Source organism: Apus apus, chromosome 21, assembly GCF_020740795.1.
Source record: "Apus apus isolate bApuApu2 chromosome 21, bApuApu2.pri.cur, whole genome shotgun sequence".
Lineage (NCBI taxonomy): Eukaryota > Metazoa > Chordata > Aves > Apodiformes > Apodidae > Apus > Apus apus.
Genome location: NC_067302.1, coordinates 3,944,387 through 3,963,033, shown reverse-complemented (window position 1 = coordinate 3,963,033; position 18,647 = coordinate 3,944,387). Strand labels below are relative to the sequence as shown.

Sequence of the window (18,647 nt, the reverse complement as noted above, 5' to 3'; positions counted from 1 at the left end):
AACTTAAATTTGATCCAAGGGGCAGAAGGGGACAGTGTGGTCCAAAGACAGATGTCTGGTTGATGTCCCCTTGCTTCTCTAGGGAAGGAGCTTGCTTTGTTTCTTTTAGATTCCTGGCACTCAACTGAGAGTTGCAGGCTGAGGCACAATTGCATTGCAGCTTTTCTCTTGAACCATCTAAAGAGGAGTGAATAAATTGGCCTTTTTCTGCCAAAACAAGGGAGGAATTCCATCATTTTTGGTTAGCCTGAGACTGTAGCTCAGATGTTAAAGCAAAATCTTGCCCTTGTTTGTCTCCACAGTTTGCAGAAAACCTTTTGTGTGTGCTTATCCTGCTCTGCTTATCTGTGTCTGAGTAAACCTGACCTGCTTCTGCTCCTGCTGCCTCCTCCAGGCATGGAGCTGTGCTCAACCTGGCAGGGCTTTGGGTCAGTGCTGGGCAGGACTGGCTGATCCTGCTCCAGGTGACTTTGTACACAGCTCCAGCAGCACCAGCTGGGCTTGGAGGGCCAGGGTGGCCTGGAGCAGTGTGGCTTATTTCCTGCAGTGGGATGAGGGTAATAAATAACTGATAAATGTTGGTATTAAAGCCAACGTCGTGGCAAAATGGCTGGTAGCTGCACCCTGGAGCTGCTTTCATTGATCTCCTCTGCTGGCACCTCCCAGGGGTCCCAGGGGAATGGTGGAGGGCGTGTGGGAGGTGCACAGGGTTGTGGCTCTAGAGCTGTTTCTGCAGCTCCTGCTGCAGACTCCTGCACCCACCACCCTGGAGACCCCTGCCCAAGGAGTTGGGGGGGGGGCTTCACCCCACAGGCAATAGTTGGTGTCTAAGAGCCCTAATTTCACCTGTGGGGAGTGTGGAGAGTTTGAACAAGAGATTTCTCTTGAAACAAGTTATTTCCCTCTTAGCAGAAAGCATCCCCATGATGTATGGGGAGTGTTCATCCACCTTGTGCCATGCCCAGAAGTGACACCCTCCCCTCTCTGGCCTCACGAAGGGCTCTCAAAGCCAACAGCCTTTGTAAGGGGGGTAAGGAGCCATCCCATGCCTGGCATGTGCTAATGGCAGGTTCTTTTCCTTTTCAGAACGGGCAGGCTGCTCCAGAAGAAGGTGGGAATCCTCCAGCCAAGGTAAAAAGGCTCTGAAGTTCTGTCTTGGTCACCCCTCTGAGCAGTGGGGTGGGAGCTGGCTGAGGGAAGGAGTCAGGGATGGCTCTTCTTGAATCCTGTAAACTGCTGCTTTGTAATCTGGTTGAGTGCAGTGTAAGGGATGGAGTAGAGGAAGAGGAATGTCTTCCTGTCCTTTTGGTCATCCAAAGATGTCTGGAAAGTTTCCCAAAGGGCCACAGAGTCCAGCACACAGGAGATGGACTGGAGGCCATCGTGGAGAAGCACAAGTCCCCGGGGGGTGTTTCAGTGCTGTGTTTACACCCTTCTCTGGGTTGTGATCTTGCCAGATGGGATGAGAAATACAGGAGTACTTGCTGGTTTTGGCACAGCTGCCCTTGCTGAGCCCCTGGTATCTGTTTCTTTCATTCCTTGGTGGGGCTGGGGGAAGCTTTGCTGTCAGGTTGCCTCTTGCACCCCTGTGAACATCAGCAGAGGGAAATGAGCTGCTGTCTTCTGTGGTTTGGGCCAGGGTTTTAATCTGCTAGACCTCTTCAGCCACCTGAAGCTCTTCCTGCCCCACACATGAGCATCATGGTGTTGGAGGATTTGATTTCTCTGATGTGATTGATTTCTCCAAGTAGGAGGCCAAGGACTGATGATGTTACCATGATTATTCCCTAACTGTGCCTGTACTTCTCTGTTCTGCAAGACAGGGCAGAAGAGCCATATCAGTGCCTTGAACTCATAAGCCTTTCAGGATTTCCTTTTCTGATACCTACACCCTATGACTGTGAAGAATGACACAAGGTGTTTGATTTGGCTTGGGAGACCTTGCTGAACAGGTTGTCAAGAGCTTGTCCTCACCCTCAGTGAGTGCCCTGTAGCAGTTAGTGTCTCTGAATCATTGTCTGTGCTAGAGGCCACGGGGGCTTCTTGGGCTGGTTTTCCAGTTGGTTGCTGTTGTATTTTTAGTAAAAGCAGTTTAAACCTAAAAACCAATTGTCTACTTTTCAGCCAGTTCCTTGCCAGGAACTTGCTGGACTTCTAGCATTGCAGTTGTGTCTCAACTACCTCTTTTGTATTTCTGTCCCAGTTGCTGGACTGGCATTTTTCCAGTGGCCTGCAAAGAAATCTGGCCTGGGTCAGATGAACTCAGGTCAGTGAGACTCTGCACTTCCCTCCCCTGAGAGTCGGGGTTCTGGTTCTTCACTGTGCCTCCAGCTCTGGCATGGGGAAAAAAAATAAGCTGTCTCTCTTCAGGTTGGATTCCAGCTGGACTTCCAAGACTTGAGACTCTGCCTCTTTCATCTCCAAACACTTGGCTAATCTGCCCTCCTGGAAGAGCAGCTGAAGGATGTTTCTTGAGAAATAATGGAAGATTATTTTTTCTTTGAAGGGCATCACTGGGGCAAACTCTGGCTGGTTTCATCTGTGGCTGCAGCCCCATAAGAAAGATCAGGCATTAGAGGCCAAAAAATCCTTGGGGTTTTTGTTGCTGCTCTGTCTGTCCCCCTGAGGGACAGGGAGGTGAAGTCCCTGGGCAGGTGGGGAGCTGGGGCAGAGCAGCAGGTAGATCACCCAACATCCCCCAGCAGGGAGACCACGAGCCCAGTGCTGCCTGCAGGTGTCCTGCTCTGCACTTTTCCAAGGCCTGTGGCCAAAATGCCTGGGAGCAGTGTCTGACAATCCCATTTTCGGGATCTTTTGGCCCCGTGGAGCCCTGCTCCTCTCTCCTGAAATAACCTCCCTCTCCTTTTCCATGTTTGTACGAGGAACGTTTGCTACCAGCTCGGACAAACAAAATCCCTCCTATAAACAGATTCCTTCAACTTCAGGGCAGACTCTGGCACTCCTGGTGCTGCAGATGGGGGAAGCAGGCAGCACACTGAATATCTGTGTGGTTCTGTTGTTAATTTGGGGGTACACATCGTCAGCAGCAGCTTCTGGCACTGGTTCTACCTACAAAAAGCACTAAAGGAGCAAAAGTAAGTGGCAGTGAAGATCTGAGGTTGGCTATTCCCAAGCTGAAGGTTACTCAGGATCCCTGCTGTGTGAAGAGCTGTGAGAGGAAGAGGCACCTTCATTCTAGGTTTTCTTCTCCTTTTGCAGCTAATTCTGTGATCTCTTCTAAAAATAGCCTCAAGCAGCAACTGTGGCGATTACTCAACACCCACACAGAAGTGCTGTCCCTTCCCTGTCCCCATCACTGGGATGTTGCCAGAAGTACCATCAGTATTTGCCTGGACAATAACCAAAGGCTTTGCAAAGGAGGAAATCCCAAGAGTTCCTCAAAAGAGTTGGGAACTTCCCAGCTGGTGGTAGAAGACTGATGCAGACTAATGCCTCTGTCGTCCTCTCACCTCCTGCACGTGAGGGTCTTTGGCATCAGAAGTGATGACATGGTCAGTGCAGAGGTAGCAAGGGGACATTTTGGGCCAGGCAAGCTGTGATCTGGTAGTTTCTAGCTGCCTTTGTAGCTCCTCAGCTTCCTGCCCAGGACAGCTGGTGCATTTCACAACTTCTTGTGGCTTTTATTCCTCTGTGGATTCCCACCTTTCAAGAAGAACCGTGGCACACAAGTCCCTGCAAGCACCAAACCTCCCTGTGTTTATCTGAGTATCTTGGAGATGCCTGCAAGATCCTACAGGTTGGGCAGAGAGCTGTGGGGAGCCTCTGCCTCCCGTTGCATGGGCACAGGGAAAGGAGCCTGGGTCTGCAGTCAGGGCCATCCTGACAGCATTCCATAGGAATTCCAATCCAGCCCCATTCCTGACACAATCTAGCACAATCCTAGATTGCTCGTGCCTGAATCCTTGCTCATCTGAATGTTCCCAGTGTGTCCCTGCTGTAGGACTTTGCAATCTGCCAGGCAATGCTGGCCACATCCCTAAAACCAGATGGCTAATCCAACTTTGGGCTGAACAGGAGCCTTCCCCAAGGGTGGCTTTTGTCTTTTCCTCTCCTCTCTGGTGTGGAGTTTCACCCTGTTTACAATTGATGTTGGCTTTGGGAAGAAGTTTGGCTTTTGGTTCAGTTCAGTTGGTGCAAGGTTTTGGTGCAGCATCTGCTGGATGCTGAGCAGAAGAACTGCTCCTTCATGTTCCTGTTGGTGGTGGAGGAGCAGGACAGCTGTCCTGGTAATCCACTGCTTTTCAGGGCTTTTTTTCTTCCTGTTCTGTTTCTTTTGTCACAGCCTGGGCTGACACTGAGAGAAGCATCTCCTACAGCTGATGTGGTTGGGGGAGGCTTGAATTCAGTGGAAAAATGGAAGCTGGTGTAATTGGGGTTTTGCAGCCAGCTTGGCTGAGAGGTGAGCTCGTACTCCCCAGAGGTGCCAAGTGTGAGGAATTATGCATGGAAGTGCAACACCCAATTAGTGAAATCACTTGATAATGAAGAGTAGAGGAATGGATTTGCAGTGCTGTGTGCCCACTCTCTCAGGAGGTAGTGCAGGCTGGGAGTGCTGATCAGCTTGTTCTTGGGTGATAATCACAGTGCACAGTGAGAACCAGGGAGGTGAATGAGTAACCTCCTCCAGCTCTGCTCTGCACCATAAAAGAGACCTTTGAGACCAGAGCAGAGGCTTGATATGCTCACACCAGGCCTGAGGTGCCCCACCTGCTGAGGCTGAGCCTTGCTGGAGGCAGCAAAACCATGGTGGGAATGCAGTGGAGAGGGAGCCAGACTTGTACAGCTTCTGATGATCTGTCCTTGTGTCCTGACAGGGTAAAGCCTGCAGAAAGCTCCTTCCCTGCAGCATCTCCTGCAAGGGAAGCTCAAGGCAGGAACCTTGGACGTGGCACTTCTAGCCAGGGAAATGCATCACCAGGGTGAACATTAGTCAGTGTTGTTTGGAATGGAACATTTAGGGATGACAAAAGCCAGTTGCAACCAGAGCTCTGAGCTGGAATTCTTTGGAATGAGCTGGAGGAAGCAGGGTTGTCACCTGTGACAGCTCAGTGCCACTCAGTGTGGTTCAGTAGCAGCTGTGTGTTGGAATCAGGCTGGTTCTTGGCTTTGCTCAAGTCCTCCTGCACCTGCTGAGGGACTGGAGCCCAGTTCCTCACTCCCACTTGCAAACTGGGCATAGCTGGAGCAGTTTTCCTGCAGGCTGCTGAGGAATCCTGCTCTGACCTCCAGCCATGAACTGGAAGGTCCTCATGCTCCTCCGGCAGAGGAAGGGGGTCAGGAGGATGGGACCAGTCTCTTCTCAGCAGTGTGCAGTGACAGGACAAGGAACAGTGGACACAAACTGGAGCACAAGAGGGTCAAAGTAAACATGAGGAAAAACTTCTGTGAGGGTAACAGAGCCTTGGGACAGGCTGCCCAGAGAAGTTGTGGAGTCTTCATCCCTGGAGACATTCCAAAGCCTCCTGGAACATGTTCCTGTGGGATCCTGCTCTAGCAGGGGGGCTTGGACTGGTTGATCTCCAGAGGTTCCTTCCAACCACGACCACTCTGTGAGTCTGTGACTGGCTGCAGCCATGGCTGTTCTCCTGACATTCCCCTTGTTCAGGCTGTCAGGGTGAAGCTCCTGGTCTGAACTGGCAGCTCCAGCTGGTCCACTGGAGTCTTCAAGCAGTTTGGTTTCAGTGTAGTCCTGACAGCTGCCTGGAGTGTTCCTCTTTGCCCTTGGCAGGGCTGGGTGATGGTTAACAGTGAGCTCTGAGCTCTTGAAAGAGGAAAAAAAAAACAAAACAAATGCCTGTTTGAGCAGCAGAGTCTCTGATGAGCTGCAGACTCTAATGAATAATTGAAGAGGGGTCAGTTTACAGGACTGGCTCAGGAGGAATGCAGCAGAGCTGGTGAGCAGTGCTGGAGCAGCCCTGCCGACCCAGCAAACGGCTCCGGTTTCTTCTCTTCCATTTCCATTCCCCTTGTGGGTGAACAGAAACTCAAGCTCTGTCTCCAGAAAACCTCTTTTACTGGGGAAAAAAAATACCTTTTATTGTGTGGTGTACCTGGGGGAGACTGGTGTCATCCATCTGCCCATCAGAGTTCAGGGGTTCCTGAGCCTGGAGCAAGGCAGAGGATCCTCCGTGGCTGGGTTTGTCCTGGCTGGCTGAGCTGGGGCACCAAGGACGTGGGTGGACCCTTGACCCAAGTCAAGGTCTTTGTGGACCCAGGAATGAGCAAGGGCAGAGCTGTGCTGGTGCTTCCCCAGGGGGATGGAAGAGCCACCTCCCCTGGGGACGTGGTGGTGGCAGCTCCTTGTGGCAGGGACAGCAGCGCAGGCTGGTGCCAAAGAGGACCAAGAGCTCAAATCAAAGAAGTCACATTTGGCTTTTCAAGGGGTCTGAGGGGGCTTGGCTCTCTGGAGCATGTCAGTGGGGCAACTGGGAGCTTTGAGTCCCCTTGGCTGAGTTTGCTGGGGGGGTCCCTGGCTCAGGTGCTGACCCAGGACTCTCTCTGCACGCTCCAGCCCTCGGCAGCTCCTGCAGCTTCACAAGTCATTGGAAAACCAAAGCCTCATTTGAACACCAGCACTAAATTCCCTCCATAACTCCAGGTGAAGCTGCAATCACTTCTTTTCCCCCTTGCTTGCACTGTGCTGCCTGTCCAGGGCTGGGAATCATCCAGGAAGGATAATCCCAGCTATCTCTTAGAGACTCTTTTCCCTTAGGAAAAGCCACTGGCTGCATCCCAAGGATGCCTCCAGGATGTGGGAGATGGAGGCTTTGCCCACTGAAACTCCAGCTGATGTCCTTGCCACCACGCTCTGAGGCAGAAGGTTTCCCAATGTGAAATCCAGCTCCTTCTCTTGCCAGTCCTGGAGTCTGGGAAATGCCACCCCATGGGATAGGGAAAATGAGGGTGTTTAATCCCTCGTTTGTACTCGAAACCTCGGTCTCAGCAGAGGTTCTGGTCTGGCTCTGGGAATTCCCAACAGATGTTGAACACCATCTCTTTGTGCTCCCCTAAGCCCTCTGAGAGGTGGTGTATTGATTTCCTTGCCACCAGGGAGGTGTGCTTAACCTGGGGGGTCGGGCTGGCCTGGTTCTGGATGGGGGGGGATCGGCAGTGGCTGCTTCCAGGGGGTGGTGGCTCTGCAGCGGGACGGGTCAGCGGTGGCCTTTGGGGGAACTCTGTGCAGCAGCACCAGGAGGATCCCGGGAATCCCCAGAGGGACAGAACAGGGGGAAAAAAAGCTCCTTAAACAGCACGGTTTTGTATCTGAGGGGAAAAGGGCAAAGTATGTTATTCCCAGGGTTCAGGTGCCTGTGATTCCCGTGCTGTGACGTCTGGGAGGCTGAGCCGGAGTGTGTGTTACCAGCATTAAATGAGGAGTTGTGCTTTGCTACAGCAGGTGCTCGTCCTGTGCACGCTCACTGGGGTGCTGGTCACAGCTCAGGGTGTGTTTTGGATGTGTTGTTTGTTTTTCTTAAAAAAAAAAACACTGATAAAGTTCAGAGCCCCCCTGAAAACATGAGGATCGCTTTTCTCTGGTCGTATCTCCCACGTGTGTCCTCCCCGGAGGGAGGGAGGGAGCTGGGTGTCCCACATAACGTGGTAGGTACCAAGCAAAGACTTCCCCCAAGTCCTGAGCTCGCTTTTCATGTGTCTTGCAACCAGAAAAGAGCCAGCAGCAGCATGTGTGCTGTGGGAGGAGGATGGAATTCCTGCGTTCCTGTGATAGAGAATAGTTTCCACAGCCCACGGGAACTCCAGGGGCAGCAAACAAGTCTGGGTTCTCGTTCTGAAACTGCTGTTTGTGTTTTATGACTCGGTTAGGAAGAGTTTGCATCTTCTGTACTGAAAGCAGCAAAACTGCAGCGTTCCTAGATGGACGATAGTGCTTTAATGCTGGTTCCCAAGAGAAATATTCTTCATTTAGAAAAGCCTGGGCCGTGGTATCCTGGTTTCACCACCATCAAAGCCTAAGTTGTTCTGAATTTGCTGAGTGGACCTTTCCTCCTTGCTGGGAAATGTGTGTAGGGCTGCAGGAGGGGGAGGCAGGATCCTTTGCACTTTCTAAATGGAGACTAATTTGTTCTGTAAAAGCTGCGTAATTAAGTAGTTCCTTATCTCCTGGCAGTTAAAGGTGTTTTCCTCTCTGGCATCTGGTTTCACCAGGGTGCAAAGTCCTGCAGAGCTATCAGAAGGTCTCACTGGGGTTTGGGAAGATGTTTTGCCTGAGCTTGTATCTTGAGCCCAAGCTGCTCATTGTCAGCTGATCCTGGCCAGCTGTGGCTTGTAGTGCCTGGAAAGGGTGGAGAGATTTTATTTCAGTTCTTTAAAGAAAAATAATCTCCCAGGATCTGGTGCCAGAATGCCCCTGGAGAGAGCCAGGAGCTTGGGAGGAGAACGGGGAGTGTGAGGGGATGCCTGTGCCTGGGCCTCCCTGCTCCCTCCATCCCACAGAGCACCCATAAAGCAGATATCTTGGTGCTCCTGGTCAAATGAGGTGGGTTACAAGAGGTCACAATGGATGGTGTGAACCAGAAGGGCTTGTCTTGCCCTGGCAGGTCTGAGGCCACCTTCTGCCTTCTGGCTTTGCCTGAGGAAACATCTCATCCCGTGACCATTTCCTAGATCCCCCTGGTTTAGAGATGCTGAATCTCCCCACCGAGGTGGTTATGACATGGGTGTTTATGAAATGGGTCCTTTTGGCTCTCACCCTCCTGTTTCAGCACAGAAACACGTTTTGGGTGTTAATGATGCTCTGAGTGCCACCTGCTGGAGTCTGCTCGAGGAGGAGCAGTGCCCAGGCTGGCAGGGTCCCCTGGGCACCCACCCCTTTGGGGTGACACAGCCTGTCCCATCCCTGCAGACACCCACACCAGTCACTTTGGTGATGTGGATCACTTTTTTTTCCCCCACAAGTGAACTTGCTGGTGAGAGGAGGAGGCCCGAAAGGGGTGGAACTGTTCCATCTAACAGGGTAAAACCACACTAGCTTGGGCTGAGTTTTCCCTTCTTAGGGATTTGCTTGTAACCCCCATTACAGGGAGCCAAGATCCCTGCTCAGAGTGGCAGCAGAGTCCTTCCCAAGGGTGACCAGATTAATTTTACACCACTTTTGGCTTCCTGAGTGGAGGGGGATCACAGAATCACCCCAAGGAAGGCAGCAAAGTGCTTGTAGGATGCTCGGAGCCAAAGGCTTTTGGGTTAAGCCATACAGAGGGAGGTTCCTGGCATTATCCATGCCAGGATGGAGTTGGCTGTTCACTTCTCCCAGCTGTTTTGGTCCTGTGAGTGTTTGTGCTTGGAGGATTTCCAGGCACCAGCGTTACCAACAGCCTCGCTGTGCCGGGCTCCCTGTGCCCTGCTGGGTTTCTTCTCCCTCCCCCATTTTTGTTTGGTTTTTCAGGACACCACCAAAACAGTCCTTGGAGATGGTGCAGGGTGAAACGTGCCTCTTCTGCCGTGTTCCCTCTCAGTAATCCCTTCCTGCAAACCTCAAGCACCAGAGCTCCTGCCAGGAATCCACCCCCAGCCTTATCCACTTATCGGGAAGTTCCAGTTGCCGAAGTCTCGGGTGCCCTGTAGCTGTGTTTGGAGAAGTGACTTTGTCCAGAACTTGTCCCTTCACAGCAGCCCCTCAGGGAGCCCTGCCTCCCCTGGCCTCAGCTGCCTCCCTGGGCTTTTGTCTGTCCACACAGCATGTTCTTGTTCAGCGTGAGGGACCAGCCTCTCCTTCCCTACAGATCCTCTTAGATTGCTCTGAGAATCTCCCTCTTCTTTTAGGCTCAGTGACCCCAAGCATTGATGCTCCTCCTGCAAAAGCTGTTGCTGATTCTTTGATGTCTTACAGGAGCATGGACTCAGCTCTTCCCTTCATATAAAACACCTAGTACTGAATTCCAGCTTTTCCTGCTCCAAGTGTGGCTGGAAGTAGCTGAGGAGCTCGAGTGAGAGGTCTGGTCTCTTTTTTTCCCCTGACATTTTGCAGATGTGGGCATGGATGTGCCAAGCAAAACTACCCTGACTTACCTAATGCCATGTAAGGTTGGTCAGAGCTTTGCTTTGAGCAGGCAGCCCTGTTGGGCTGATGCTGGGGTGGGAAAACAGGGAGCCTGCAGGGTTTCATACCTGGGAGGGAAGGCAGCTGGGCTTCAACCTGTTGGAACATGTGCAGGAGAACAGGACAGAGTCTCCTCTTGGGCAGAGAGTTTTTTAAATCTGCTGTGATTGGTTTTTGCTTTGTGGTACCTGTAAGCATGAGAGAGGTGGCTTTGGTGTTTAATCTTGGAACACAACCTTGGGGCTGCAGTGTCTGCTTAATGAGATGGAGTGAAACTCTTTCATTCTCCTAGGTGTTTGGTGGGTTGTTTTTGTGGTGTTTTGTTGTTTGTTTGTTTTGGTTTGTTTTTTTAACTTAAGCATTTGGATGAAATCAGGAGGATCTCACAAAACCTTCTGCTGGGCTGTTCTGCTGCTTTCAGCTGCTCTTTAAAGCCATAGTGAGTGGCAGGTCAGGAAACATCTCCTTCCTGCTCCACCCGGCGCAGCAGCACTTGCTGCTCTGCCCTTGCTCCTGGTGGGGACCCTGCCCCGTGCAGGACATGCCTGTCTCCCAAGAACAGGGTGACACTTCTCAGCTCCCAGGGGAGTCCTGGAGCAGTTCCAGACCAGGCTCCAAGGGCAAGTTTCTTGTGGGGGTGAGCGACGTCACCCACTGGGCTTTCCTGGAAGTCGTGGATGGCAACAGAGTGAGTGAAAACCTGCAGCTGCTGGTGCAGCCATCCCGTGCTGTGGGCAGCTCTTCTTGTGCTGAAACCACTCTGCCCTGAGGCACGGTCCCTTCTCTCCATCCCTTCTCTCCAAACAGGTCCAGTCCTTCCTCCCTGCTGGCTGTGGGTCTGTTCAGACACCAGCACCACAAGCTGAAGCCCTTTGCTTTGCTGCTCAGGGGTGTCTTTGCTCAAGGGAGAAGGGTGCTGCTCAGGGACAAATGTCCCTCAGGATTTCTCAGGCTGGAGGCTCCCAAGAGACCCAGGGGTGAACCACTGAGGAAGTGCAGACAAAAGGACATGGTTCTGGCCAAGTCTTTGTTTGCAAACGGGACCAACCGTCAGCCTTGCCCAAATAAGGCCTGTGCAGGAGGGCAGGCAGTGGCTGGGGAGGTTTCTTTGCTTTGTTTGTTCCCCTTTTTGAGAACCACCACATGAAAAAAAAAAAAAAGGTTCCAGACAGAGCAGCCTCTGCCTCTCTCTGCTCTTTACAGCAGCAAAAAGCCAAGTCGCTTCCTCCCCAAGTCTGTGGCATCTCCTGCTTCCCATTTATTCCAGGCTCCCTCCAGGGCAGGAGCTGCTGCTCTGCAGGGAGATCCTTGCTCTGGAGTAGGTTACATGAGGTAACTCCATGCACAAGCTCAGGAGTGTGAAACTTCCCCTCCTGAGGCCACCAGCAGCCTGTGCTGGAGGGCTCTGAAGTCTCCTTCATCCAGGGCTTCCTGGCCAGCAGCTGAGACCTCTGCTGAGACACGGGGGCACCAGTCCCACTGCCAAAGTGTTTGGATGTGACAGCAGCTGCCCTGAGAGCTTCACACCATCACCTTCTTGTCTGTGAAACCCTTCTCCTTCCCTCCCCACTGCTGTTCCCAGTGCTCACTGGGATGTAACTGGATCCTGGCTGGAGCCAAAGGCTTATTCTGCTTTACATCCCTCAGGCTGCCAAGTGTCCTGCTTCATGGAGCTGATGTTGGGACTTGCCAGAGCTTAGCCCTGGGGTCTTGTCTGCTGCCCCAGCTTTGCATTACAGCATCTTTAAACTGGGCACTGGGAATCATTTTTGTCTGGCACTGCTGGATTTGGGGATCATCTCTCCTAGGACTGATGTGCCAGAGTCAGCAGGTTCAGGCAGAGCTCACAAACAGGTTCTTGGCACTTCAGTGCCAGCATCTGGCTGCTCAGACAGCATCTCCTTTCTCCCAGGACCCAACTTTTTTGCTTTTCAAAAATAGGGAAGAAGTCTGAGAAGAAACTTCATTCTGCCCTAAAATCATCAAGCTCCCCCGGGCCCCGTCGGGCTGTGGGTTGGTGGGATGGAGGAGGGTTGGTGGGATGGAGGAGGGTTGGTGGCTCAGCCCATGTGTCCCTCAGCCCCACAACCTGCCCCTCCACACGCAGCTGCTGGCGCCACAGCTTCCTTTGGGCTGTGCTTCTTGCTGTAGGTTTGTCACCTTATACTGGGATTGTCACCTGGGTGTCTGGTTCTGGTCCCTTCTCTCAGGAGCAGAGAGTGAAACCAGGGAGGTTTGTGCTCTTACAGTGGCCTTTGCCTGTGCAGGGGCAGGGTCACTGTGCAGGAGCAGGGTCACTGTGCAGGGTCACTATGCAGGGACACTGTGCAGGGACAGGGTCACGGTGCTGTAGCTGAGCCCAGCACCAGTGGGCAGGATTGTGCACAGTGTGCAGCCCTCCCGTGGGGCCTGGCAGTGTCCCAAAGCCCTGCCCCAGCAGAGGAGCAGGTGGGGACTCTGACACAGGGCAGGGATGAGCCAGGGGAGGGTGCAGGAGGTGCCTCCTCCAGCCCCTTCCCTGCAGACCTGCAGTTCAGCTGATCCTACAGGGAGAATATTTGTGCTGGCCTCAGCATTTGTGCTGTAACTTTGGGGAAGAAAGTTCCACACACCCCATTTCTTGCCTGGTGTGGTGACTGAAACTGCTCTTTCTCTGCCTCTTTTCCTGTCTGTGACAGGGGGGACTATACTGAGCCTCCTGAAAAGCCTGCTGAGATTTGCTGATGGAAGGAGCCATGGCTGAGCACCCCTCCAACCAGCCAGTGTTTTCATCTGGCTGCTGGGTCTGTGCAGCCATCGCCACGCAGTGCAATTTCCCCAAACCAAACCACAGTTTCCTTTCAGCAAAAAACTCCCAAAATACATCCCAGTGATGTAACTACTACCCTGGGGGTTCTCTTGCTGCTCTGGGTGCTGCTGCAGGGTGCCCTGGCTTTGGAAGCCAGTTTGCAAAGTATGGGAGAATAGCAGCTGGAAGCTCTGGAGATGCTGAGGCTCCTCTTCCGCACCAAGCCAAGGATCCAGGAGGCAAGTTCCTAGCTGCTCAAATATCTGCTCTGCCCTCAGGACTCTGCTCTTGTCTCTTCTGCAGGACCCCAGGAGCTGAGGAGTTGCCTGACCTTGCAGAGTCAGATCTTCCCCAGCTCTGCTTAACAACTTCTCTTTCAGAAAAGGCATTTCTGATGGTAAAGCTGCTTTCTGAGCAGAGGCTTTTCTAGGTGCTGCCAGAATTTTGGGAGTGTTTTGGGACCAGAGCATGTGTTGAAGCAACAGAAATTAAAACAGCTTCTGCTTAGTTGTTGATGAATAGGAAGCAAAATGCCAAAAGTGTGATCTGTTTCTAGCTCTTGCAGGGTTGTTGGTTTTTTTTTTCCCTTCTTCTCCTTGCATTTTGATGTGACTGTCTCAAGCAGCTAAGTGACAAAATGTGAGCAAAAACAAACCTGTCTCTTGGCTTCTGGTTTGTAAAATCCTTCCTCAAAAAACATAAAAGGGGGGGGAAAAGTAGAGAAGAGGACTTCTGAACTTGGTGTTGGGGGGAAAAAACCCAACCTGACCCATATGTATGTTCCTGCCCCTGATCTAGGGTGACTAAGCCACCTGTGCAGCGTTGGGAAGTTCAGAAGTTGTCTCCTCCTCTGACCTGAGCTCAGACTTGGAAGGTGTCCAGGGGGCTCCTTAAATTTTCTGGGAGCAAATATCATTTCCCAGGGATGCAGGGATCCATGTAAAACAGCCTCCCCTGAGGCAGTGGGTGTCAGAAGGTGGCTGGCAGCTCCCAGGAGCTGTGTCTTGCTCTGGTAGGGGTGAGGACCTGTGGAGAGCTCTGTGTATATTGGAGATAAATCAATCCATCCCCATTCCCGGTGCCTGTTTGCCCCTCAGAGCCATGAAGGAAGGAGCTGGTTTCCCAGGGGGGTGGGTGTGATGCCCAGGAGAGGGCACTGAGGTTTTTGAGATGGCTTTTGGGCTCTGGGAAGGGGTTTTGTTGTGGCTTTGGGAGATGTGCCAGCTGGCTGCTGCGAGCATCCGCTTCCCACGATGGCACCAGGACAGGCACCTTCTCCCAGCCCCAGAGAGCCCCTGGGTGCTCCTGCAGGGCCCCCCCGGGCTGATCCAGCCCTTCCGGAGCTGAAAATCAGTTAATTCTGAACTCTAACCTCCTTCTTTTCACGCAGCTCCTCTCTTCCCTCGGGGTTTGTTTTTCCTTCTGGTTCCTGTCCTGCTTTCATGTCACTTTCGCCTCCCCTTGCAGGACCTTCCTGGTGCCGAAGGGCTCCCTCCTGCTGACAAACTGCCTGGAGAGACACAAGAGAAGTGACAGCTCAAGTCTCCTTCTCTCTCTCCACAGCCAAAGACTTGAACTTCTAGGAGGAAATGTTTCAATTCCAATTTTGTTTTAATTTTTTTTTTTTCAGGGGTGACTTCTCTATTCAAACATTGCTTGTTACCTAAAAAAACAGGTGACAGAGACCCCAGATGTGATGGCAAATCTATGTATGGTCATAAAAATACAGCAGGCTTGGGCACCAGCCTTGCAAAAACTTCCTTCTTCCCTTGAGTTTTTGGGGGAGAAGGAGCCATATGCTTGCTAAGGAGCAGCTCTTTTCTGAGCTGCCTCTGAGTGCTTCTGCCTCTCTCCCTCTGAGGGCTCAGAGAACTTCACCTGGCCCCTGAGGCAACATAAACTGACATTTCAAACACTGCTCAGGGACCAGAGCAGCTGGGCTGGCCCTGCCCTGCCCTTGAGGGCTGTGGTGAGGTTTGGTATTTGAATATCTTCCTCCTGGTTGCTTTAGCAAGGCTGAGTGTGGCCCTGGAGAGCAGCCCCCTCTTTGCCATGGAACTGCCAAACTTCCCTGCACAGCCTGGACAGCTCTACCAGATCAGATGCTTTTGGAGTTTGTCCAGCTGAGAGCAAAATCTGATCTAGGGGTTAATCAACCTGCCAGAAATTAATTCTCTGCCCTTGGCAGCAGTGCTCTGGTTCTTGGGGAGCACGTGTAACCAAGTGCTGGCACCATGTCCTTCTCCACCACCCGTCAGAGCTGATCAAAGCCTTTCACAGTTTGGAACCACATCCTGGGCAGTGATGGTTGGGGGACACCACCACTGACCATGCACAGCTGCTTTGGTCTTTCCCTAAGCTCCTTGGGAAAACTTGAGCGGGGTTTCACAGCCCCTCTGTGCTGACACTCATTTCTTGTCCCGCAGGCAAAATCAGACATCACTTGGATAGAGAAGGACCTGGTGGACTTGGCAGACAAGGTAAGAGAGCTTTGAGTTCACAGTTGGTCCCATGGTGGATGGTCCCACGTGTGCGAGGGGGCGAGCGGAGCTGGCAGGGACCTCTCTGCAAGCCAGACCCTGGGGCATCTCCCCCCTGCTTGGCCAGGTGGGACTGCTGAGACAGGAACCAGCTATTACTCACTTGCTCATGTGACATCCTGGACTTGACTTCATCCTCCTCCTCCTCCTTCCTCTCCCACGCCAACCCCCTTTCCGTGCTGTCACTTGTGTCTCCTGTGGCTTCTGATCTTGTCAGGCTGCCGGGGCGGGCTCTGCTGGCCTGGTTTTTGATTGCCTTGCTGGGTGCCTGATAACACAACGTGCAGAATTGTCTTGGTGGGGACAGGGTTTATCAGATCTTGCTGGGCTCACATGCAGAGAGCTGCCAGGCTGCATCCTGCAGGGCTTCAGCACAAAGCTTCCTCGGAAGCTTATGGATCACATCAAGCAGGATGGCACATTGTGGACATGGTTTCTGCTTCACTGGGGCTGGGGCAGAAGGAAGGTGTCAGGATGAGCTGAGTCTCCCAGGGACTTGTGCTCAGCAGCTGCACGGGGCTGTTTGGTGCTGGCACCTGCTTGCTTTGAACCTCACCAGCTCCTGAGGCTCCTGTGGAGCTGGGCCCAGCTGCCTTGCTGATGTTCACTCATTTGTTTCTTTCATTATCAGGTCTCAAAGAGCACGTTATGGGGGTGGAGGAGGCCAGACAGTCATAAGTTGTGTCTCTGGGTCTAAACCAAGATCCTCTTTTCACACTCTGCACTCTCTGGGGGGATGCAGAAGTCAGTGCTGACAGAGTTATTTCTCATTGCCTCCTGGGTGTCTGTTGACTCATTTCAAGGGGTTTCTTTCTTACCTGCCTCTCTGGGGTCTTGCTGAAGAAAACATCTGTCTGTCCTGACCTGATGGAAGGGTCAGAGGGGAACAGGCTTGGAGGGGAAGGAGGCAGAACAAGCCTCTAGATATCTCTCCTCTCTCCTGCTAATAAATCTGAGCAGCAGTGGGTTCAGGAGCTGTCTGTGTTGGAGGTGCCCTTAAAAATACTTCATGTGGACCTTCCCAGGGCAGTTCTTTATGTGCAGCATAAAGCAAATGAAGGACTAAATGCAGATCCTAGTGATGCCAGAGGATTTGCCCATGGGATCCATGCACCCTGACTCCCATCCTGGGTGACCCTGTATCCCTGTGCCAGGGTGAGAGCCAAGAGATGTGCAACTTTCCAAGGGGGTGTCAAGACTTCTGTGGGGGTTCCAGGAGTTTTTTCCTCTTCCTTTTTAAAGAGTAAGTGGCTTCTTGGAATATTCCCCCATTTAGAAATACCCCCCAAAGCTCACAGCCTGCCATGAGGTTCATGCAGCACTAGATGGAGGTCACATTAACTGGACCACGTATGTTTTGTGTCAGCATCTTGCCTGAACCAGGGAACCTGAAGGTGAATGAGGAGCTGTGAAATGATTGTGTTTTGTAAAAGCAAAAACAGAAAAAAAAAAAGGGCAAAAAAAAAAAGCCCCAACCACAAGTGCTGTTGCTGGGGAGCAGGAGCCTGAGCCTGCCTCTGTGTCACTGGTTTCCACTGTGCATCTGCCAGCTGGGCTCCAGCCACCTGCATCTCCATCCGCCAGCCTCGGGTCTGGGGTGTCTGTGCAGCCACGGAGCCTCCCTGATCCTCAAACCCATCAGTGCTCCCTCAGGACCCATCCGTGCTTCCCTGGGACCCATCTGTGCTTCCTTGGAGCCACTGGTGTTTCCCTGGGACCCGGTTGTGCTTCCTCAGAAGCCATTTGTGCTTCTCTGGGACCCATCTGTGCTTCCTTGGACCCATCCGTGCTTCTTTGGAGCCATCTGTGCTTCCCTGGGACCCAACCGTGCTTCCTTGGACCCATAACTGCTTCTTTGGAGCCATCTATGCTTCTCTAGGATCCATCCGTGCTTCTTTGGACCCATCCTTGCTTCTTTGGAGCCATCTCTACTTCCCTAGGATCCATCTCTGCTTCCTTGGACCTGTTTGTGCTTCCTTGGACCCATCTGTGCTTCCCTAGGACCCATTTGTGCTTCCTTGGACCTGTTTGTGCTTCCCTGGACCCATCCCTCCTTCCCCAGGACTCCTCTGTGCTTCCCAGGAGCTGGCGGGGGTTCCCGTGTGCTGGTGATGGGGTGGGGAGGATGGAGAAGGACCCCAAGCTCCCCCGTATCTGCGCCTTCCTGACCCTCTGGCTGCAGAGGAGACCCCGGGCCAGGCCCTGCCGACCCCTGCCCGCCCCCAACCCACCCCCCAGCCCGGTCAGTACTGCCCTGCCTTGCTGCCCAGGGCCTGGGTGCTCATCCAGGTGGGATGAGGTTCCAGCTGGATGTTCAGGGAGGTCTTGGGTTGCTTTTCTTTCTCTGCCTTTCGGGGTAGTTTGCTTCGTGGTGCCTCAGGAAGAAGGGAATCATAGAATCATGGAAAGGGGCCAGGTTGGAAGGGACCTTAAGGATCATCAGGCTCCAACCTCCCTGCTTGAGGTGCAGCCCTGGTGGCACCCAGGGCTTCAGGGCTGGAGGCTTGTTCTGCTCAGGGGGCTGCAGGGGTTGGTCTCCAGAGGCCTGACTGCTGAACTGGGAGATGAGTCCCTGGGAGGAAACCTCCCTGCCAAGTGGCATCTCCCAGCTTTTCTCGGGAAGCTGTCAGGAATGTCTCTGCTGGTGCCACTTGAGGTTGGGGTGGGGGGTGTCTGGCTGGCAGGGTGGGTGTGTGAGGCACAGCCTGGGCTGCTGAGACCACCTGCAGGGAAGCAGGCTGGGGCTGGCTGTTGGCCAAGGCCAAGATTTCCCTCAGCTCAGGAAAATCCCTCGGTAGGGAGATGTGTCCACGTGCTTCAGAGCTGGGTGCAGGAGTTTCATTCCAAGTGTTCCTCCCTGTGATGCTACAGGGTGAGACACACACGGTCCGTGCGAATCAGCCTGGTACAAGAGCAAGGGGGAGGTGTCCCTGCCCCTGCAGGGGGTTGGATCTAGATGGTCTTGAAGGTCCCTTCCAACCCAAACCAGTCCATGATCCTGGGATGATGTGAAGTGCTGGTGCTCTGTAGATGGGGTTTCTAGTGTTTTTGTGAGGGTGGGACGGAGGGAAGCAGCCTGTAACTTCCACTGGTCCTATCCCAGGTCTCTCCCTGCAGACCTGAAGAACATGGACTCAGAGGAGAAGCCCTCAGGCTCTTGGCTGGAAGTGGGGAGCTGCTCCTGACCCACAGCTGAGCTTCCAAACCAAAGCAGAAGTGTTGGGTGGCTGCTGTGAGCTGGGAT

The 18,647-nt window shown here is 53.0% G+C and overlaps 1 protein-coding gene across 4 annotated transcripts in view; it reads left to right on the top strand.

Annotated features, from left to right (window-relative positions):
• Positions 1–18,647, top strand: part of RPS6KA1 (ribosomal protein S6 kinase A1) — a 44,267-nt gene that overhangs the window by 8,262 nt on the left and 17,358 nt on the right. For 3 of the 4 annotated variants that reach the window (XM_051637805.1, XM_051637807.1, XM_051637804.1), the window contains exons 4-5: positions 1,087–1,131; positions 15,290–15,343. In XM_051637805.1, the coding sequence (XP_051493765.1) occupies positions 1,087–1,131; positions 15,290–15,343 (99 nt within the window). The remainder of the gene's footprint in view (positions 1–1,086; positions 1,132–15,289; positions 15,344–18,647) is intronic. The other variant, XM_051637808.1, reaches the window with a different exon arrangement.